Consider the following 21890-nt stretch of genomic DNA (forward strand, 5'->3'; position numbering starts at 1 on the left):
AGACAATAAAATACAATAATTAAAGTAATTAATTTGTTACTTTACACCACTTACACAAGAAAAATACACCCCGCAAAAATATATTTATTTACTATTTACTCACCCTAAAACTTCATGAGACTCTTTCTGCTGTTGTCATTTTCCTTCAGCTTAGTTCTTATTCATAAGGGGTTTCCACAGCGGAATGAACCGCCAACTATTCCAGCATACTTTATACACAGTGGATACCTTTCCACCCACAACCCGGTACTGGAAAACACCCATACACAATCATTCACACACACACACATACACTACGACCAACGTAGTTCATCAATTCCCCTATAGCAGGCATGTCTAAACTCGGTCCTGGAGAATTTAACGGGTAATTTAATAAATAAAATGAATAAAAGTGAGTATAATTACTGTTTTTACATTACTGTGGGCATTGGTTTGGGGTTAGGGTTGAGGTAGAAGCTAATAAAATACAATTTATTAGGGTAATTTAATAAATAATATCAATAAAGCTCATTACAATTACTGATTTTATAACACTGTAAGGGTTGGTTAAGGGTTAGGGTAGGGGTAGACGTTCTTAAAATACATTTTAATGGGTAATTTAATAAATAAAATGAATAATAGTGAGTATAATTACTGTTTTTACTGTCCTGTGAGGGTTGAGTTTGGGGTTAGGGTTGATGTCGGCTTAAATAAAATACAATTTAATGGGTAATTTAATAAATAATATGAATGATAGTGAGTATAACTCCTATTTGTCACAGTCCTGTGAGGGTCACAGTAGGGTAGAAGCTAATAAAATACAATTTATTAGGGTAATTTAATAAATAATATCAATAATTCTCGTTATAATTACCGATTTTTTGTCACTGTGAGGGTTGCGTTTAGGGTCAGGGTAAGGGTAGATGTTAATAATATACAATTTTAATAGGTAATTTAATAAATAATATCAATAATTCTTGCTATAATTACTGATTTTATGTCACTGTAAGGGTTGGTTAAGGATCGGGGTAGGGGTAACTTTATTAAAATACAATTTAATGAGTAATTTAATAAATAATATGAATTATAATGAGTATAACTCCTATTTTTACAGTCCTGTGAGGGTCACAGTAGGGTAGAAGCTAATAAAATACAATTTATTTGGGTAATTTAATAAATAATATCAATGATTCTCGTTATAATTATCGATTTTTTGTCACTGTAAGGGTTGCGGCTAGGGTCAGGGTAGGGGTGTTAATAATATACAATTTAATTGGTAATTTAATAAATAATATCAATAATTCTTGCTATAATTACTGATTTTATGTCACTGTAAGGGTTGGTTAAGGATCGGGGTAGGGGTAGCTTTATTAAAATACAATTTAATGGGTAATTTAATAAATAATATGAATAATAATGACTATAACTCCTATTTTTACAAGCTAATAAAATACAATTTATTTGGGTAATTTAATAAATAATATCAATAATTCTCGTTATAATTACTGATTTTTTGTCACTGTAAGGGTTGCGGCTAGGGTCAGGGTAGGGGTAGATGTTAATAAAATACAATTTAATTGATAATTTAATAAATAATATAAATTATTCTCACCTGGGCTAGCTAATCAAGCTCTTACTAGGCTTTCTAGAAACATCCTTGCAGGTGTGTTGAGGCAAGTTGGAGCTAAAATCTGCAGGACACCGGCCCTCCAGGACCGAGTTTGGACATTCCTGCCCTTTGGCACATGTGTTTGGACTGTGGGGCAAATCGAAGCACCTGGAGGAAACCCATGCCAACATAGGGAGAACAAGCAAACTCGACACTGAAACGTAACTGATCTAGCCGACAGTGACTCGAACCAGCAACCTTCCAGCTAACCGCTGAGCCACCATGTTGCCTCTAAAGAAGATATTTTGAAGAATGCTGAAAACCACTATCCATTGACTCAGAACACTATGGAATCAAACACTATGGAAGTCAATGGTTACAGTTTCCAGCTTTCTTCACAATATTTTCTTTTGCATTACACAGATGAAAGAAACAAGTAGAAGGTGGGTAAATGACGACAGAATTTGTGTGTGAACTATCCCTTTAATACTAATTCTGAATTAGAGGACATTTATGGAGTCCACTCTACTCCGCGGTCAGGTTTGTGCATTTCCACAGCGCTCCTCTATACTGGGAAACTAGAATAGATGTGGAGTCTATAAATAAGCAGCTGCAGGCCTTTAATCACATCATGTGCACAGAGATGTCAACAAATCATCTGACCCACACTCCAGAGATTTACACACACTCCACAGTCCATCTCAAGCCAAAAAACACACCGCGCACTGCCAACTTCAGGGTCAGGTCTAGAAGGGATACAGCTGCAGATACTCACATCACTATAGCATACTTTTTGTGACACTGCACAACAATAATTTACATTACTGTGAGGGTTGCATTAGGGTAGACATTAATAAAATACAATTTAATGAGTAATATAATGAATAATATCAATAATACTCTGTATAATTACTGTTTTTACATTACTGTGGGCGTTGGTTTGGGGTTATGGTTGATGTAGAAGTTAATAAAATACAATTTAATGAGCAATTTAATAAATATTATTAATAATTTTCGTTATAATTACTGATTTTATGACACTGTAAGGGTTGGTTTAGGGTCAGGGTCGCATTATTAAATTACAATTTAATGGGTAATTAAATAATATGAATAATAGTGAGTATAATAACTACTATTTTTACAGTCCTTTGAGGATTACAGTAGGGTGGATGTTAAATAAATACAATTTAATGGGTAATTTAATAAATTATAAGAACAATAGTGAGTATAACTCCTATTTTTCACAGTCCTGTGAGGGTCACAGTAGGGTAGAAGCTAATAAAATACAATTTAATGGGTAATTTAATAAATAATATCAATAATTCTCGTTATAATTACTGATTTTATGTCACTGTAAGGGTTGGTTAAGGGTCGAGGTAGGGGTAGATGTTAATAAAATACATTTTAATGGGTAGTTTAATAAATAATATGAATAATAATGAGTATAATTACTGTTTTTACATCACTGTGAAGGTTGGTTTGGGGTTAGGGTTGATGTCGGCGTTAATAAAATACAATTTAATGAGTAATTTAATAAATAATATGAATAATAGTGACTATAACTCCTATTTTTACAGTCCTGTGAGGGTCACAGTAGGGTAGAAGCTAATAAAATACAATTTATTAGGGTAATTTAATAAATAATATCAATAATTCTCGTCATAATTACCGATTTTTTGTCACTGTGAGGGTTGCGTTAAGGGTCAGGGTAGGGGTAGACGTTAACAATATACAATTTAATGGGTAATTTAATAAATAATATCAATAATTCTTGCTATAATTACTGATTTTATGTCACTGTAAGGGTTGGTTAAGGATCGGGGTAGGGGTAGCTTTATTAAAATACAATTTAAAGGGTAATATAATAAATATAATGAATATTAGTGAGTATAATTACTGTTTTTACAGTCCTGTGAGGGTTACAGTAGGGTAGAAGCTAATAAAATACAATTTAATGGGTAATTTAATAAATAATATCAATAATAATGAGTATAACTCTTATTTGTCACAGTCCTGTGAGGGTCACAGTAGGGTAGAAGCTAATAAAATACAATTTATTAGGGTAATTTAATAAAAAATATCACTTATTCTCGTCATAATTACCGATTTTTTGTCACTGTGAGGGTTGCGTTTAGGGTCAGGGTAGGGGTAGATGTTAATAATATACAATTTAATGGGTAATTTAATAAATAATATCAATAATTCTTGCTATAATTACTGATTTTATGTCACTGTAAGGGTTGGTTAAGGATCGGGGTAGGGGTAGCTTTATTAAAATACAATTTAAAGGGTAATATAATAAATATAATGAATATTAGTGAGTATAATTACTGTATTTACAGTCCTGTGAGGGTTACAGTAGGGTAGAAGCTAATAAAATACAATTTAATGGGTAATTTAATAAATAATATCAATAATTCTCGTTATAATTACTGATTTTATGTCACTGTAAGGGTTGGTTAAGGGTCGAGGTAGGGGTAGATGTTAATAAAATACATTTTAATGGGTAATTTAATAAATAATATGAATAATAATGAGTATAATTACTGTTTTTACATCACTGTGAGGGTTGAGGTTGGGGTTGATGTCGGCGTTAATAAAATACAATTTAATGGGTAATTTAATAAATAATATGAATAATAGTGAGTATAACTCCTATTTGTCACAGTCCTGTGAGGGTCCCAGTAGGGTAGAAGCTAATAAAATACAATTTATTAGGGTAATTTAATAAATAATATCAATAATTCTCGTCATAATTACCGATTTTTTGTCACTGTGAGGGTTGCGTTAAGGATCGGGGTAGGGGTAGCTTTATTAAAATACAATTTAAAGGGTAATATAATAAATATAATGAATATTAGTGAGTATAATTACTGTATTTACAGTCCTGTGAGGGTTACAGTAGGGTAGAAGCTAATAAAATACAATTTAATGGGTAATTTAATAAATAATATCAATAATAATGAGTATAACTCCTATTTGTCACAGTCCTGTGAGGGTCACAGTAGGGTAGAAGCTAATAAAATACAATTTATTAGGGTAATTTAATAAATAATATCAATAATTCTCGTTATAATTACCGATTTTTGTCACTGTGAGGGTTGCGTTTAGGGTCAGGGTAGGGGTAGATGTTAATAATTTACAATTTAATGGGTAATTTAATAAATAATATCAATAATTCTTGCTATAATTACTGATTGTACAGTACTGTGAGCGTTGGTTTGGGGTTAGGGCCGATGTAGAAGTTAATAAAATAAAATTTATTAGGGTAATTTAATAAATGATATCATTAATCCTCATTATAATTACTGATTTTATGTCAGTGTAAGGGTTGGTTAAGGATCGGGGTAGGGGTAGACGTTATTAAAATACAATTTAATGGGTAATTTAATAAATAAAATGAATAATACTCTGTATAATTACAGATTTTATAGTACTGTGAGGGTTGCAGTAGGGTAGAAGTTAATAAAATACAATTTAATGGGTAATTTAATAAATAATATCATTAATCCTCATTATAATTACTGATTTTATGTCACTGTAAGGGTTGGTTTAGGGTCGGGGTAGGGGTAGACGTTAATAAAATAAAAATTAATAGTTTATTTAATGAATAATATGAATAATACTCTGTATAATTACTGATTTTACAGTCCTGTGAGGGTTGCAGTAGGGTAGATGTTAATAAAATCTCCCTTGTTAAAAAACCAAAGAATTTCTAAAGTAATTTCTGAATAAAAGTTATTTTATTTACCAGCTAATAACCGTTCATCACATATAAAATGAAGCTCCTGAAGCTGATCAGAGGAGCCTGATAGAAAATGCTCATTTACAGGAGAAGAGGTGTGATGGGTTTACAGGGTTTTGCATCTGAACTCTTCATATCCCATATTGCACATTTTCCTAGAATTGTGCAGCCGTAGATAAATAAATGTAAACTTTACTTTCCACTTCACTGCATTACAGAAAAGACATTGTTTCCAACACTGCTGATGATAATCAGAAAGATCCACATCCTGCTCAATGCATGAATGCGAAGTGTACACATATTCTGTTTCACTTCACACTACAGCAGCAAACACAACTGAGTTCACACCGCACAAGACAACATCCAAATGCATCGCAGAAGTAGCTTATGATTTCACAATAATCAGTGTATGCATATATAAAGAGATCATCACTGTAGCTACTGTACACACACACACACCCACCGCACACGTGCACAAACACTCCCACGTGTGAACTGACAAAATCAGGCCAAATGTCTCTTTACTCGGTCTGGACGCCGGCCAAAGTTGACTCAGTGTTTGGCAGGAGCTCAGGAGAACAACTGAGTACAGCGAAGTGCCAGAACACACACACACACACACACACACACACACACAAACACACACACACAAACACACACACACAAACACACACACACACACACACACACACACACACACACACACACACACACACACACACACACACACACACTAAGAGCAGGATGACAGCAAGCAGAGCAGATGTTTCTCCTGAGGGCCAGCAGAGCTCTCACACACATATGCACACACACACACGTGCGCTCACACACTCACACACACACTCACTTGACCAGTTCAGAATTGCAGGTACGTTTTAAGAATTTTGGTACAAATATTACATCACAAAAACACTTCACACCTGATCTTCTTTGGCTTCCAATTCATTAATTTTCCTTCAGCTTAGTCTCTTATTTACTAGGGGTCGCCACAGCGGAATGAACCGCCAACTTATCCAGCATATGTTTTACGCAACCCAGGCTCATTCTGAAAACGTAGTCCCGTGGACGTTTCTGGAGAGCGCGAAATACGTCCCGGGAGGTATGTATGGCTGCATTTCATTTGTTTAAGCGAACGCTACGGGGCGGTGTGACACCGTTCCCTTTCACGCTTACCGGCTGACCGCTTACCTCCGTGTGGAGGGCTTTCCCGCCGCAATCAGTTTGTCCAGTCAGCTCATCGTGTGCGTCGACAGACTTCAGATGCAGAGAGGAGGAGTTGACCACGGCGAGCGGGTTCGAGGCCGGAGAGCGGTTCCAGAAAGCAGGTCAGACAAAAACAGAATCCAAAAAATAAAGCGAACGAGTTCATAACAGCGTGAGAACGTGGTAAAATAATGTAAAAAACGTGGTAAAACGTGGTAAAAATCAGTCTTTTTCTAGACGGCTTTTCTAAATTGTTGCTCGGGTTTAGGGAAGTAAGCAAGCGGGTGGGTCAATCGGTAAAACTGGTTGGGTTTAGGGAAGGAGGAGGGTGGGTCAGCCGATTGGCCTATCACGCAGTCAATCATTCGGTCAGTCAGACAGCGGCCTCTGGTGGGTTGATGCAAGAACAGCGCGGGCGCGAACGGCACTCACGAGAGACGTTCGAGATACGAAAAAGCGTACACAGCGGCCTCTCGCCGATTCGCAAGAACAAGAACTGCACAAATACCTACCTACCGGGACGTATTACGCGGGCTCCAGAAACGTCCACTGGACAACGTTTTCAGAATGAGACTGGGTTGGTTTTACGCAGTGCATGCCCTTCCAAAACCCACGCTAATGGAGAGAACATGCAAACTCCACACAGAAATGCCAACTGACCGAGCCGGGGCTTGAACCAGCACCCTTCTTGCTGTGAGGCCACAGTGCTAACCACTGAGCCACCGTCTAAATATATGAGAAGTTAATTGCGTTAAATGAAGTCAAGTGCATGTTCTCCTGGTGTTGCCGTGGGTTTCCTCCAGGTGCTCTGGTTTCCCCCACAGTCCAGACACATGCGCTATAGGGGAACTGATCAACTAAACTTGCCGTAGTGAATGAGTGTGAATGAGTGTGTATGGGTGTTTCCCAGCACTGGATTTTTGCTGAAAAGACATCCGCTGCGTAAAACATTTGCTGGAATAGTTGGTGGTTCATTTTGCCGTGGTGACTCCTGATAAACAAGTGACCAAGCCAAAGGAAAATGAATGAATGAACTTCTCATGTAAGAGCACAGCGACTTTAAAATGTGTTTAGATACTCATACAGTAAATTGAGAACCAAAGTTCAGCTCATAACTGACCTCTGTCATCAATTACTCTCCCTTTGCTTGTTTTAAACCTTTATGAGTTTCTTTTGTCTGTTAAACACTAAAGAAGATATTCTGAAGAATGCTGAAAACCGGTAACCATTGAGTTCTATAATATTTGCTTTTCCAGCCAAGGCAATGGTTACAGGTTATCAGCTTTCACTTTTTCAAAAAGTAAATATAACCACTCGAGAGACGGTAAATAGTGAGTAAATTGTAATTTTGAGGTGAACTGGCCCTTTAAGAGAGCTCATACTTATAAAAAAAAACCTTTTCCTATTGAAAGATACAGGAAGAAAGCTGAAAACTGGTAACTGGTTTTTCATACTATATGGAAGTCAATGGTTACCAGTTTTCAGCATTTCTCAAAATATCTTTTCAGCTTTCTTCAAAATATCTTCTTTAATGTTTAACAGAAGAAAGAGATTATATATAAGGGAGAGTAAATAGTGCAGAAATGTTCATTTTGGAATGAACCATCCCTTTAAAACAGGGCTGTCCACACTCGGTCCTGGAGGGCCGGTGACTGCTGACTTTAGTTCCAACTTGCTTTAACACACCTGCCAGGAAGTTTTTAGGAATAACTAGTATGAGCTTGATCAGCCAGTTCAGGTGTGATTAGTGTCGGCGCGTAACTCTTCAGGACACCGGCCCTCCAGGACAGAGTTTGGACACCCCTGCTTTAAATGATAATAACCCCAGTGAGATAAAGTTCAGCCTAAAACTGAAGATTCTGTCATAATTTGCTCTCCTTTTACTTGTCTTAGTTTTAACTTTTTAACTTGAAGTTTCTTTTCTTCTGCTGAACATTAAAGCAGATACAAAAGGCTGAAAACCAGTAACCATTGACTTCCATAGTAGGAAAAACAAATACTATGAAAGTCAATGGTTACAGGTTTTCAGCATTTTATATCTTAATGTTCAACAGAAGAAAGTATATATATAACCATATCCACGTTCATTTTAGAGTGAACTCTCCCTGAAAATAAGAATAACCCAGCACTCTTACTGCTTTAAATTCTGTTTAGAACACAAAATAAGATACTTTGAAGAATGCTGAAAACTCGCCCTGTAAATAAGAATAACCCAGCGATCTTACCACTTTAAATTCAGTTTAGAAAACAAAATAAGATACTTTGAAGAATGCTGAAAACTCGCCCTGTAAATAAGAATAACCCAGCGATCTTACCACTTTAAATTCAGTTTAGAAAACAAAATAAGATACTTTGAAGAATGCTGAAAACTCGCCCTGTAAATAAGAATAACCCAGCGATCTTACCACTTTAAATTCAGTTTAGAAAACAAAATAAGATACTTTGAAGAATGCTGAAAACTCGCCCTGTAAATAAGAATAACCCAGCGATCTTACCACTTTAAATTCAGTTTAGAACACAAAATAAGATACTTTGAAGAATGCTGAAAACTCGCCCTGTTAATAAGAATAACCCAGCGATCTTACCACTTTAAATTCTCTTTTGGACACAAAATAAGATACTTTGAAGAATGCTGAAAACTCGCCCTGTAAATCAAAATAACCCAGCGATCCTACCACTTTAAATTCAGTTCAACACAAAATAAGATACTTTGAAGAATACTGAAAACTCGCCCTGTAAATCAAAATAACCCGGCGATCTTACCACTTTAAATTCAGTTCAACACAAAATAAGATACTTTGAAGAATGCTGAAAACTCGCCCTGTAAATGAGAATAACCCAGCGATCTTACCACTTTAAATTCAGTTTAGAACACAAAATAAGATACTTTGAAGAATGCTGAAAACTCGCCCTGTAAATGAGAATAACCCAGCACTCTTACTTCTTTAAATTCTCTTTTGAACACAAAATAAGATACTTTTCAGCATTCATTAAAGTATCTCTGTACATAAGAATAATCCAGCACTCTTACCGCTTTAAATGGCTCCTCATAGCTCCAGTCCGCAGGGCCATTTGGAGATGTATCTGAGGGCCGGTCAGCAGGGCTCGGCTCCTCCTCGGGCTCCTCTTTAACCCTGACTGTAGCTCCAGGGGCCCCGGGGCCTGACCGGCTGCCAGAAACAGCTGTATCTCTCTGCTGGAGCGCCAAACTCTGCTTACGAAGGAAGTCGAGCTCGTCTTCCTCACTGTCTTCATCATCTTCATCTTCATCCTCGGCGGAGTCTCGGCCCCGCTCCTCCTCATCCTCACGCTCAGAGTCCACACTGCTGGACATGATGATTTATTTATTATTAGTTTAGTTTATTTTGCAACCCAGGCTCACTGGAATCAAAATAGTGTCCATATATATATATATATATATATATATATATATATATATATATATATATATATATATATATATATATATATATTATTTTATTACTATTTTTATTTTATTCTATTTTATTTTTTAATTGTGAAACTAACATTTCAAAAGTTTGATCTTATTTCATTTTTTTATTTATTTTAATTTTTTATTTAATACTGATACTAACATCTCAAAAACCCTATTTCTCTTACTTATTATTTATTATTATTGTTATATATTATTATTATTATATTAATTTTATTATTCACTTTTGTTTATTTTTATTTAATACTGATACTAACATCTCAAAAACTTACTTTTATTTATTTATTTTTTTAATTTTCTTGTATTATTTTATTTTATTTTTATTTTTTAATTGTTATACTAACATCTTTAAAGCTTTATTTTATTTTATTTTATTTATCAGTTTGTTTTATTTAATACTGATACTAACATCTCAAAAACTTATTTTCTTATTATTATATTTTATTATTATTAAACATTTTATTATTAATTTAATTTATTTATTTATTTAACACTGACACTAACATCTTAAAAACATAAATAGATTTAATTTGTTTTTAAATGATAACATTATTTCTTTATGACACACTCATAATATTTTTATTACTGATGCGAACATCTCAAAACTGTCATTAGTCTTATTTGTTATTTTTTATTATTATTATTTTAATTTTAATATTTAATTTAACTAATTTTTTATTTATTACTGATACTAACATCTCAAAAACATTATTTTTCTTATTATTTTTTCTTATTATTATTTTAATTGTATTTTTTATTTAATACTGATACTAACATCTCAAAAACTTTGACTTATTTTAAAATTATTATATTATTTTATTATGAAAAAAAATGTTTTAATACTAACATCTCAGAAACTTCGCGACGCAGTGGCGGAGTGGATAGCACATTCGCCTTACAGCAAGAAGGTTGCTGGGTCGAGCCTCGGCTCAGTTGGCGTTTCTGTGTGGAGTTTGCATGTTCTCCCTGCCTTCGCATGGGTTTCCTCCGGGTGCTCCAGTTTCCCCCACAGTACAAACACATGCGGTACAGGTGAATTGGGTAGGCTAAATTGTCCGTAGTGTATGAGTGTGTGTTTGTGAATGAGTGTGTGTGGATGTTTCCCAGAGATGGGTTGCGGCTGGAAGGGCAACTGCTGCGTAAAAACTTGCTGGATAAGTTGGCGGTTCATTCCGCTGTGGCGACCCCGGATTGATATGGGGACTAAGCCGACAAGCAAATGAATGAATGAATCTCAAAAACTTTATTTTTGTTATATATTATTATTTACTATTTTTATATTTTATTATTTTTATTGTATTATTTGATTTTATATATTTCATCTAATACTGATATTAAAAATATCAGTATTAAAAAGCATTTTTATTTTATTTTTATTATTATAATTTATCATTTTATAAGAGTTTTTATACTGATACTAACACTTCAAAGACTTGATTTTGACTTAATTTTAATTATTATTTTATTGTATTTTTTGTTTAATTATTTAATTTGTTTATTACTGATACTAACATCTTAAAAACGTTATTTTCCTCCTTAATTATTTTTATTATTAATACATAGTATTAACATTATTTTAATTTAATCATTTTTTTTCATTTTTTATTTAATACTCTCAAAAACTTTAATTTAATTTATTTTTGAATTTTATTATGAAAAATTCATCATTTTTTATTACTGATACTAACATCTCAAAAACTTATTAATAATAAGTTATTTTTATTATTATTTATTAATATTATTAAATTTTTTTATATTGATACTAACATTGCAAAAAAATCTTATTTATTATTTTTTATTATTATTACTGTTTTATTATTATTAATTTAATATTATTATTTTTTTTTTAATACTGATACTAACATCTCAAAAACGTTATTTTACTGTTTTGTTATATTTTATTATTATTAATTATTATTATTATTAAGTTTTATATATTTTTTATTTAATACTGAGACTTGAATCTCAAAAATGCCATTTTATTTTATTTATTATTATTGTTATCATTATTTGTTATTTTATTTGACTTTTTTTTATACTGATACCAACATCTCAAAGATTTGATTTGTACTTTCAATAAAATTTAAATTATCATTTTTTATTTTATTTTATAATTTAAATAATGATTTGATTTATTTATTTAATACTGATACTATCATCTCAAAGACTTGATTTTCAATGATGCATCATGTAAGCGTGAAATCATCTGACCTGCTGGAGAGCAGTGAGGCATGTGTGTTGATGAGTGCGGCTCCAGAGGCGCGGGCGGCCGCTAGTATGGCCTGCTGAGCCGCAAGCTGCTGCGTGTAGAAGAAGTGAGCCTCGCGGAGCCGCCGCTGCTGCTGCTCACTGTGCAGACGCTCCTGCTGCTGCTGATGGAGATGCTCCAACATCGCCTCCAGCTTCAGGCCCGAAGAAAGACCCTCCTGACGGATAAACACACAGGTTTGTTTTTATGAATTGTGGGCACATTACATAGGTTTCCAATTGTTTTTATACTGTACAAACACCAATATTTATATAGCAAATAAATATAGCAAATATTTTAGTCTTTTATTACACTGCTTGATTTTTATTTTTGTTCTTTATTTTTTCTTTCCATTTTCTTTCACAAAACTTAATTTTTCCTTTGCAATTTTTTTTTGGAAATGGCTTTTTTCCTATTTATTTTGACATATACAGTAAAATAACATTCCAAAACAAACGCAGCTGCTCTTTTTTTATTTGTTTTATTTTTCAATGGGTGCTAATATAATTGTCAAAATGGTTTAATACATGCTTGGTCATTAGATAGGTCAATATGATACAGCAAATTAAAAACATGAAATTTATTCCAGTTTAATTGCATGCATTAAATTCTGACTTTGATGTTTTGTTTTGTTTTGTTTTTTGTTTTGTTTTATTTTTTGTTTTATTTTTTGTTTTATTTTATTTATTTATTATTTTATTTATTTATTATTTTATTTATTTATTTTATTATTATTATTATTATTGTTATTATTTTATTTATTTATTTTTTTAGATGCAAATGTTTTGTCCACTGCTTCAGCAGATCTTTCACAACATCTTTCAGTGTCTGATTATTACATGCATGCATTTTTGCTTTGCAAACACTGACTGATTTGGCTGCTGTTGCAAATTCTGCTGATGTCACCAAATCAGCATGAACGCTTTCAGAAGCAACAACTTTGATCAAATTATCAACAGATTAAACTTTAGCTTTTAATACACACGACAGAAATAAAAGCAGCAGTTTGATCTGGAAGAAAAGCCAGTAAAAGCTAAATGTTGAACATTGCAGATTATTGTTAAAACTAGATGTTTTTGTCTAAAGAAGATATTTCCACATGCATGCGTTTAAATAAAAGTGTTTTACATAGTAGCTATGGTCAAAATACAACATTTGAAAGCACGAAATGCACTGCAGCGACCTTATGGAGAATGACAAGTGATGCAGTTACTAAAATAAATCTTATGTAGCACAGCTTTATATTAGGAAATTGCCAATGAAATCCAATGCATGAGTCAAAAGTATCTATTTTCTTTTATGCCACAAATTATTGGAATATTAAGTAAAGATCCCTGCAGACCCTTAGAATACTTCCTACAGTGTGAAACACATCAAAACTTCACTCTTGATTAGTAATGTGCATTGCTAAGAGCTGCATTTGTTCAACTTTAAAGATGATTTTCTTAATATTAATGCATTCATCAGTTCCCCTATAGCGCATGTGTTTGGACTGTGGGGGAAACCTGAGCACCTGGAGGAAACCCACGCCAACACGGGGAGAACATGCAAACTCCACACAGAAACACCAACTGAGCCAGCCGGGACTCGAACCAGCAACCTTATTACTGTGAGGCCACAGTGCTGACCACTGAGCAACTGTGCCACCCATTTTCTCAATATTAAGATTTTCTCAATAGTTCTATCTCAGACAAACATTAGTAATGAGCAATATGCACTGCATTGATACATGCAAACTTAAAGGGAAATTTCTCCATATTTAACCTTTAGATTCCAGATATTCTTATATTGTCCTAACATCAATTGAAAGATTGATTATTTATTTATTTATTTTGTTTGTTTGTTTGTCCGTTGGTTGGTTCGTTCATTCATTCATTCGTTCATCTATCTATATATCTATCTATCTATCTATCTATCTATCTATATATCTATCTATCTATCTATCTATCTATCTATCTATCTATCTATCTATCTATCTATCTATCTATCTATCTATCTATCTATCTATCTATCTATCTATCTATCTATGTATCTATCTATCTATCTATCTATCTATCTATCTATCTATCTATATATCTATCTATATATCTATCTATCTATCTATCTATATATCTATCTATCTATCTATCTATCTATCTATCTATCTATCTATCTATCTATCTATCTATCTATCTATATGTCTGTCTGTCTGTCTGTCTGTCTGTCTGTCTGTCTGTATATATATATCTCTCTGTCTGTCTGTCTGTCTGTCTGTCTGTCTGTCTGTATATATATATATCTCTCTGTCTGTCTGTCTGTCCGTCCATCCGTCCATCTGTCTGTTTATCCATCCATCCATCCATCCATCCATCCATCCATCCATCCATTCATCCATCTATCAGACTGTGCATAAATCTCAATTTAAAAGCTAATTAAAAAGACACTGGTGGTTTTGTGGTCACAAATAGACTCTAAAAAATTCTGGGTTTCCATAATAAAATGTTGGGTCAAATATGGACAAAACCAACCATTGGGTTAAAGTGTGTCATTTAAATTTCATTTCAAAAATGAACCTAATTTTGGGTGTTAACAATTAATTAGCCAAAAATGACAGTGACACCGTTTACTCACCCTTTCAAACCGCTGTGAGCTTTTGTCTTCTGTGCAACATTAAAGAAGATATTTTGAGGAGTGATTAAAACCTGTAGCCATTGACTCACACAGTATTCATTTTTCAAACAATGGAAGTCAATGGTTACCAGTTTTTAGCATTCTTCAAAATATCTTCTTTTGTGTGCAACAGTAGGAAGAAACTCATAAAGGTTTGGAACCACTTGAGTAAATAGTGAGTACATTTCTCGAGTGAACTATACCTTTAATTTATCCTCCTTCTGTAATTCATTCATTTTCTATTCTGCTTAGTCCCTTTATTAATCTGGGGTCGACACAGCGGAATGAACCGCCAACTTATCCAGCACATGTTTTATGCAGCGCATGCCCTTCCAGCTGCAACCTATAACTGGGAAACACCCATACACAGACAATTTTAGCAAACCCAATTCACCTTTACCACATGTCTTTGGACTTGTGGGAAAAACCGGAGCACCCGGAGGAAACCCTCGCCATCATGGGGAGAACATGCAAACTCCATACAGAACTGACCCAGCCGAGGCTCAAACCAGCGACCCTCTAGCTGTGAGGTGATCGTGCTACCCACTGTGCCACCGCATCGCCCCCTTCATCTTTAGTAGAACATGAAAAAAACTGAGCTGAATTCCTGCTGTGCTTCATATAATGGCAGTGAATGGTGACAGGTTTAGATTCGATTAATAATAAACTCATACAAACAAGTCCAAAATAATAGCCGTGGCTCCATGACACACTGAGCTCTTGTGAAGCGAAACGATCGCTCCGTGTAAGAAATTAAACCTTCATTCATTCATTTATTTTCTTTTCGGCTTAGTGCCTTTATTAATCAGCAGTCGCCACAGCGGAATGAACCGCCAACTTATCCAGCATATGTTTTACACAGCGGATGCCCTTCCAGCCACAACCCATCACTGGGAAAAGAAATTAAACATTATTTACAATATTATTAGCAGTTTAATGATGAATATTAGTGAAATATTTGTGATTAGTGATCACCAGTGCTCACACTTTAGTCATTAAAGTGACAATCGCAATACATTCACACATGCACTCTGTTGACCAGGCTGTGGATTAAAGCAAGTAATATTGTAAATAATGTATAATTTCTTACACAGAGCGATCATTTCAGGAGCCATGACTTGTTTGTATGTGCTTTCTTAATCTAAAAAACCCATCAACATATATGAGCGGCTTTATGTGAACCACCAAGGAGCAAGACATCAGCTCAAAACCTTCTTGAACGTTCTACTGAGGAAAAAAAAGTCACCAACAACTTAAATAATCTGTGAGAGAGTCAATTCACAGCCTTTTTTGAGTGTATTAAAAACAACTAGAACCTAAAGTTCATTGATAAACTTTGATGTTGGCTTGAGAAAGTCAAACGCTTATGGCATTGTTAGGGGGTTGCTAAGCACATGCTAAATGGCAATGCTCGTGCACATGTTTGATCAAATGCTAATACTTAGTAGGCATTTCTAGCATATGTTATTGCATTTAGATAAACATTCATAGCATGTAGCTAATCGTTATTAGCACTTGGCTTCCATGATCATTGTTACCATGCATAGTACACAGGAAGTCCCATTTGCTAGCATGAGTCAAACAAGCCAATGCCCAGGTCCCTACGATGTTCTGATGTAGCGATATTGCTATTTTTAAATGGTTGCTAGGTTATACTGTTTTATTGCTATGGGGACATTTGACAGGTTAGTGATGATACATCAAAGCTTCTTGGCAATATGAGTGATCTTAATCAACCCCGATGTTTCTATGACAGTCTTTATGAGTGTCAAAAACTGGACTTGAACATTATGTATTCCTGGTGTTGGGTTGCGGCTGGAAGAGCATTCGCTGTGTAAAACAAATGCTGGATAAGTTGGCGGTTCATTCCGTTGTGGCGACCCCTGATTAATAAAGGGACTAAGGGAATGAACATTATGTAAAAATGGCTTGCCGTATTTTTTTGAAAATACAATGCTTAATAAGTGTGAAAGTGATACATGCAAAAATGGCTTCCCATATCAGCAAAAAATATGGAGTTTACGTCAAAAATGGCTTGTCATATCAGTAAAAATATGGAGTTTACGTCAAAAATGGCTTGCCATATCAGTAAAAAATAGAGTTTACGTCAAAAATGGCTTGCCATATCGGTAAAAAATATAGTTTACGTCAAAAATGGCTTGCCATATCAGTAAAAAATATCTAGTTTACGTCAAAAATGGCTTGCCATATCAGTAAAAAATATGGAGTTTACGTCAAAAATGGCTTGCCATATCAGTAAAAAATATCTAGTTTACGTCAAAAATGGCTTGCCATATCAGTAAAAAATATGGAGTTTACGTCAAAAATGGCTTGCCATATCAGTAAAAAATATGGAGTTTACGTCAAAAATGGCTTGCCATATCAGTAAAAAATATCTAGTTTACGTCAAAAATGGCTTGCCATATCAGTAAAAAATATGGAGTTTACGTCAAAAATGGCTTGCCATATCAGTAAAAAATATCTAGTTTACGTCAAAAATGGCTTGCCATATTTTGAGAAAAATAATGCTTAAAAATTATTTATTGGAAAACTATAAGTCTGATAAACCTTAAAGATATAGCAACAAAATCTAACACATCTAAATACAGCTTTTGGCCAAATTTGGGGCTTGTATAATTTTTTTATATGCCCGGATTATAAAAATTTAATATTTAACATTTTTTATTAAAAAAATGATAAGTCTTACAGGCATGAGGAGATATAGCAACAATCTTGAATGTAGAAGGCACATTTTGACCACATTTGGGCCTTGTGGCATGAACGGCCTAGGAGGAGATACGTTTGTTTTCAAGGACAAGGAGTAGTATAACAACAACCAACATAATGATTCTGATTGACAGGTTAAAATATAACACACACACACACACACACACACACACACACACACACACACATATATATAATAAAATGCACAACTCTCAATGCAAACCTAAAGAGGCGATTGAGCGAAGGTCAGAATCAGGCGATTTTACAACAGGACTAAAAACAGCGGATCAAAGCAGAGGCCCCTAATGAAAACAACATGCCTGAGAGAGTGTGTGCAAGTGTGTGCATGTGTGTGTGTGTGTCACCACAATGATAGTAAAACATGCATGGTATCACCGCCACTGTGGCAGCCCCGAGACGAAAATAAAAAGCCTAAATAATGAAAATCTGGACATGACAGAGGCTTTACAGGATGGAGACAGAAAACACACAGATTATAATGAGCTTTTCTGCTTTAGATTTCAATTCACCTTTATTTCTAGCGCTTTTTACAATGTAGAGTGTGTCAAAGCAGCTTCACATAGAAGATCATAGTGATTTAAAACAATATCAGTTCAGTTCAGATCAGATCTCCTTAGAATAAATGTAGGAGACACATTATCAGAGTATTAACTAACACTATAAGCTTAAACTAGGTTATACTAGTATATTAAACTGCTCTGTTCACTTTGATGTTGAAAATTCAACTCTACAGTCATTTTTTTGACATTTTAGTGTGTTTTAAATAATATTAGAAGTAATATGTGGAGAAATAAACCTGTAAAATAGTAGAAAATGTGCTGCAGGCTATTACAAGGTGTTTGTAGCGTTCACTCTAAAAAACACAAGGTTAGAAACTACCCAAATTGGGTTGCTTTTAACCATACTGCTGGGTTAATATGGGACAGAACACATCAGGGGTTAAATTAACCCAAGTAATTGGGTTATTATTTTTAACCCCATACATGGGTTGTTTTTTCTACCCAATAATTGGTTATTTTTACTTAAATATGGTAACACTTTACAGTAAGGTTCATTAGTTAATGCATTTACTAACATGAAATAATCATGAACAACACTTGTACAGCATTTATTAATCATAATCGAACATTTACTAATGCATTATTAACAACCAAGTGCTTGTTAACATTAATACACCATGAGTTAACATTAACTAACAATGAACTACTCTATTTTCATTAACTAATGTTAACTAACGTGAACAAATACAGTAGTAAATGTGATGTTCATTGTTTGTTCATGTTAGCAAATGCATTAACATTAACTGATGGACCTTGACTTGGATGTTAATAATGCATTAGTAAATGTTCAGTTATGATTAATAAATGCTGTACAAGTGTTGTTCATGATTAGTTCATGTTAGTAAATGCATTCACTAATGAACCTTATTGTAAAGTGTTACCATAATTTGATCCAAAAATGCCTGTGAAAGATGACCCAGCAGTTGTGTTGTTTTGACTTTGTACGGTGGGGGATGTGCAGCTTTCATTACAGGTGTACAGACGGTGGTAGATAGAAATTTTTTAATTCAAAAAGGTTTGACTAAGGGCTGCTATGAGCATATATCTTAATTGAATCATCTGAAAACGCAAGGAACCTGCGTTTATGCAACACTATTTCCATTGCATTTAAACTAATTAGCACATCATATGTGGTATCCTAGTCAGCCCCTGCTGTGAGTTTATTTGACCCAAGGAGCTGGGTTGAAAACTATAAGACTCTAAAAATAACCCCCCAAAAATTACCCAAATGCCTCAACCCAAGATTTGGGTAGATAAAATAACCCCATGTGTTTTAGAGTGTAATATACAACACCAACACAGACAATAGAGCCACTTTTTACAACTTTTCAAGGTTAAAAGTTGCTGGGAGAAAGATCAAGATCCCATAATGCAACTCAAAAGCAGAAATAAACGAGAAAAATAAAAACCCGGATCACAAAATATGGAAAACTTATAGTGTCGTTATTAAGGTAGGCTTAGGTGTTAGGATTTGGGGTGTAAAATAAGATCATAAGTGCTAATAAACAGTTCACATTTTAATAATTGGCAGTCGATAAGTCAATTGTGATGCATCTAAAGTGTTACCTAAATAAAGCAGAGCTATTTCTCTAAACAGCTTAAAAGCCACACATTCACTCAATTATCATTTACAGTGTGAAATGTTGACTTACTGCTCACACTTTCAAATAAGGTTTCATTGATTCATTTATAATATGAAGTAGCAATGGAAAATACAGTGTTAATCAATCCTAGTTCAACATTTACTAATGCATTATTTAATGCAATAACATGAACTAAGAATGAACGGCTGTATTCTTATTAACTAACGCTAACAGAGATGAACACTGTATTAAATGTGTTGCTTGTGCATTAACTAATACACTCTTATTGTGAAGCATTGCTGATTGATCCTCTGCATTTTTATTTTGTTAATGCTGATTTTTATTAGATTAAATGACTGATATTTTATGTTCATTTGCATTTCAGCTTTAATGCAAACAAACAGGATACGAATAGCTTTACTTTTAATGCTGAAATATCTTGTTTGTTTATAAAAAAAGGCATCTGATTATTATTTTCAACACCAAAACATGCATTTCAGCTTCATTTTTATGTTTTTTTTCCCTTTAAAATTGCTTTTTACAGTGAATGCTTCTTTGCTGAACAGTTCAATCGAAAAACAACAAATTAAATAAAGCACTGTGAAAGAAACAAACTCAAATATTGACATTTATACGATACATACATTCATTATTGACATTTTTATATTAAAATTTGTAAAAATCTGCCAAATTTACATTATTAAGAAAAATATTTACTTTATGAATTCACTGAAACATTCGTTTGAACATTCATAATAATTGTTGTTTTTGTTTTGATGTTTTTAGATTAATTAAAAGATTCTTTTAAAACAATTTTGCATTGTATACATTTATACTTACATGATTGTATTTTATTGCATGTTACTAATTGATTGCAGTATTATTATTGTTTCGTCAAAACATTCTGACATAAATAATTTGTATTCTTAATATTTATAATTGAAAACAAGACACAAATAAATGTTTTCTCAGAGTGGTTGAATTTGATACATCTGAAATCAATGATGAAAGAAACTAACACATGTTTTTATTCAGCATTACGAATATCTCTGGGGTTTTTTATTTCAAAGAAACACATCTGATTATTATTATTATTATACTTTTCGACCAAAATATGCATTATAGCTACATTTACATTCATGAAAAGAACGAAAAACTAAAGTTTGCTCTAAAAATCCTGGGTTATTTTAATACAATTTTAAGCTAAATATTGAAATTCACAGCCATATATATTTAAATTACATTTATAGGGTCACATTTAACACAATGTTTAGCTTGATCCAAAAAAATATTTGTCCTAAATTAGGCTGGAATTACCCTGCGTTTTTAGAGTTTTTATTTATTATCTTTATAATCAGTTTATTTTATTTTGTAGGATATTTAAAAAACTTTTATTTCAAATTCAATTGACATTTAAAAGCTAAAAAGAAAACTAAAAAAGCAAATGTTTTGATTAAATATGCTTGACAATAATAAATAAACGTGATGACAATTACCTGCTTTATGCAGCATAGTTCAATAGACACGTAAACACACACACAGACGCGAACACAGACATACTGTATTCTGATTTACACTTATGTTTACAGCTGAATATTAACGCATAAAGTTTTTAGAGTTTAATTTTATTCTTCTTTATGAGCTGTATTCATTATTTAAATTCGTATGTTAGCAAAAATACGATTATTTCTTAATTAAATTGAAATTTTAAAAAGGAATTGACGCAAATAAATAACATAAATATAATGTTTTGACTAAAAAACATGACAAACATGCAGAAAATAGTCTAATTTTGGCTACTTCTTTGCAGCATGGTTCAATAAACACACACATAGCCTACACACACCGGGCTATACCCTGATTTCCACTCGTGTTTACCGCTGAACATGAGCGCATCTGCAGTACTCAAGTTGCTCCTCACCATCTGTGTTTTGTTGTTGTCCACCATCCCGCGCTTCTCTCCGGTACCTCCCGGTGAGTGGTGACCGGTGCTCCGGTGTTTCCAGCAGCAGAAGCGCGATCACAGAGAGATCTGCTGCCGGAGATCAGCTCTCAAATCCCGCAGAGTCCCTTCCGCTCCGCCCGCGACTCTCTGGCGCTTCCTCGCGCACT

General features: G+C 33.6%; 1 protein-coding gene across 4 annotated transcripts in view; it reads right to left on the reverse strand.

Annotated features, from left to right (window-relative positions):
• The window catches only part of si:dkey-205h23.1, a 72092-nt gene extending 50202 nt beyond the window's left edge, over nt 1-21890 (reverse strand). For 2 of the 4 annotated variants that reach the window (XM_087292891.1, XM_087292893.1), the window contains exons 1-3: nt 21700-21890; nt 12202-12416; nt 9568-9859 (exon numbers count right to left, since the gene is read on the reverse strand). In XM_087292891.1, coding sequence (XP_087149017.1) covers nt 9568-9859; nt 12202-12416; nt 21700-21726 — 534 coding nt within the window. In that variant the 5' untranslated portion in view covers nt 21727-21890. Of the gene's footprint in view, nt 1-9567; nt 9863-12201; nt 12417-21699 lie in introns of all 4 variants that reach the window. The other 2 variants (XM_087292889.1, XM_087292892.1) reach the window with 1 other exon arrangement.

The sequence above is a fragment of the Danio rerio genome, chromosome 18 (genome assembly GCF_052040795.2).
Source record: "Danio rerio strain M-AB ecotype USA chromosome 18, GRCz13ab, whole genome shotgun sequence".
NCBI lineage: Eukaryota > Metazoa > Chordata > Actinopteri > Cypriniformes > Danionidae > Danio > Danio rerio.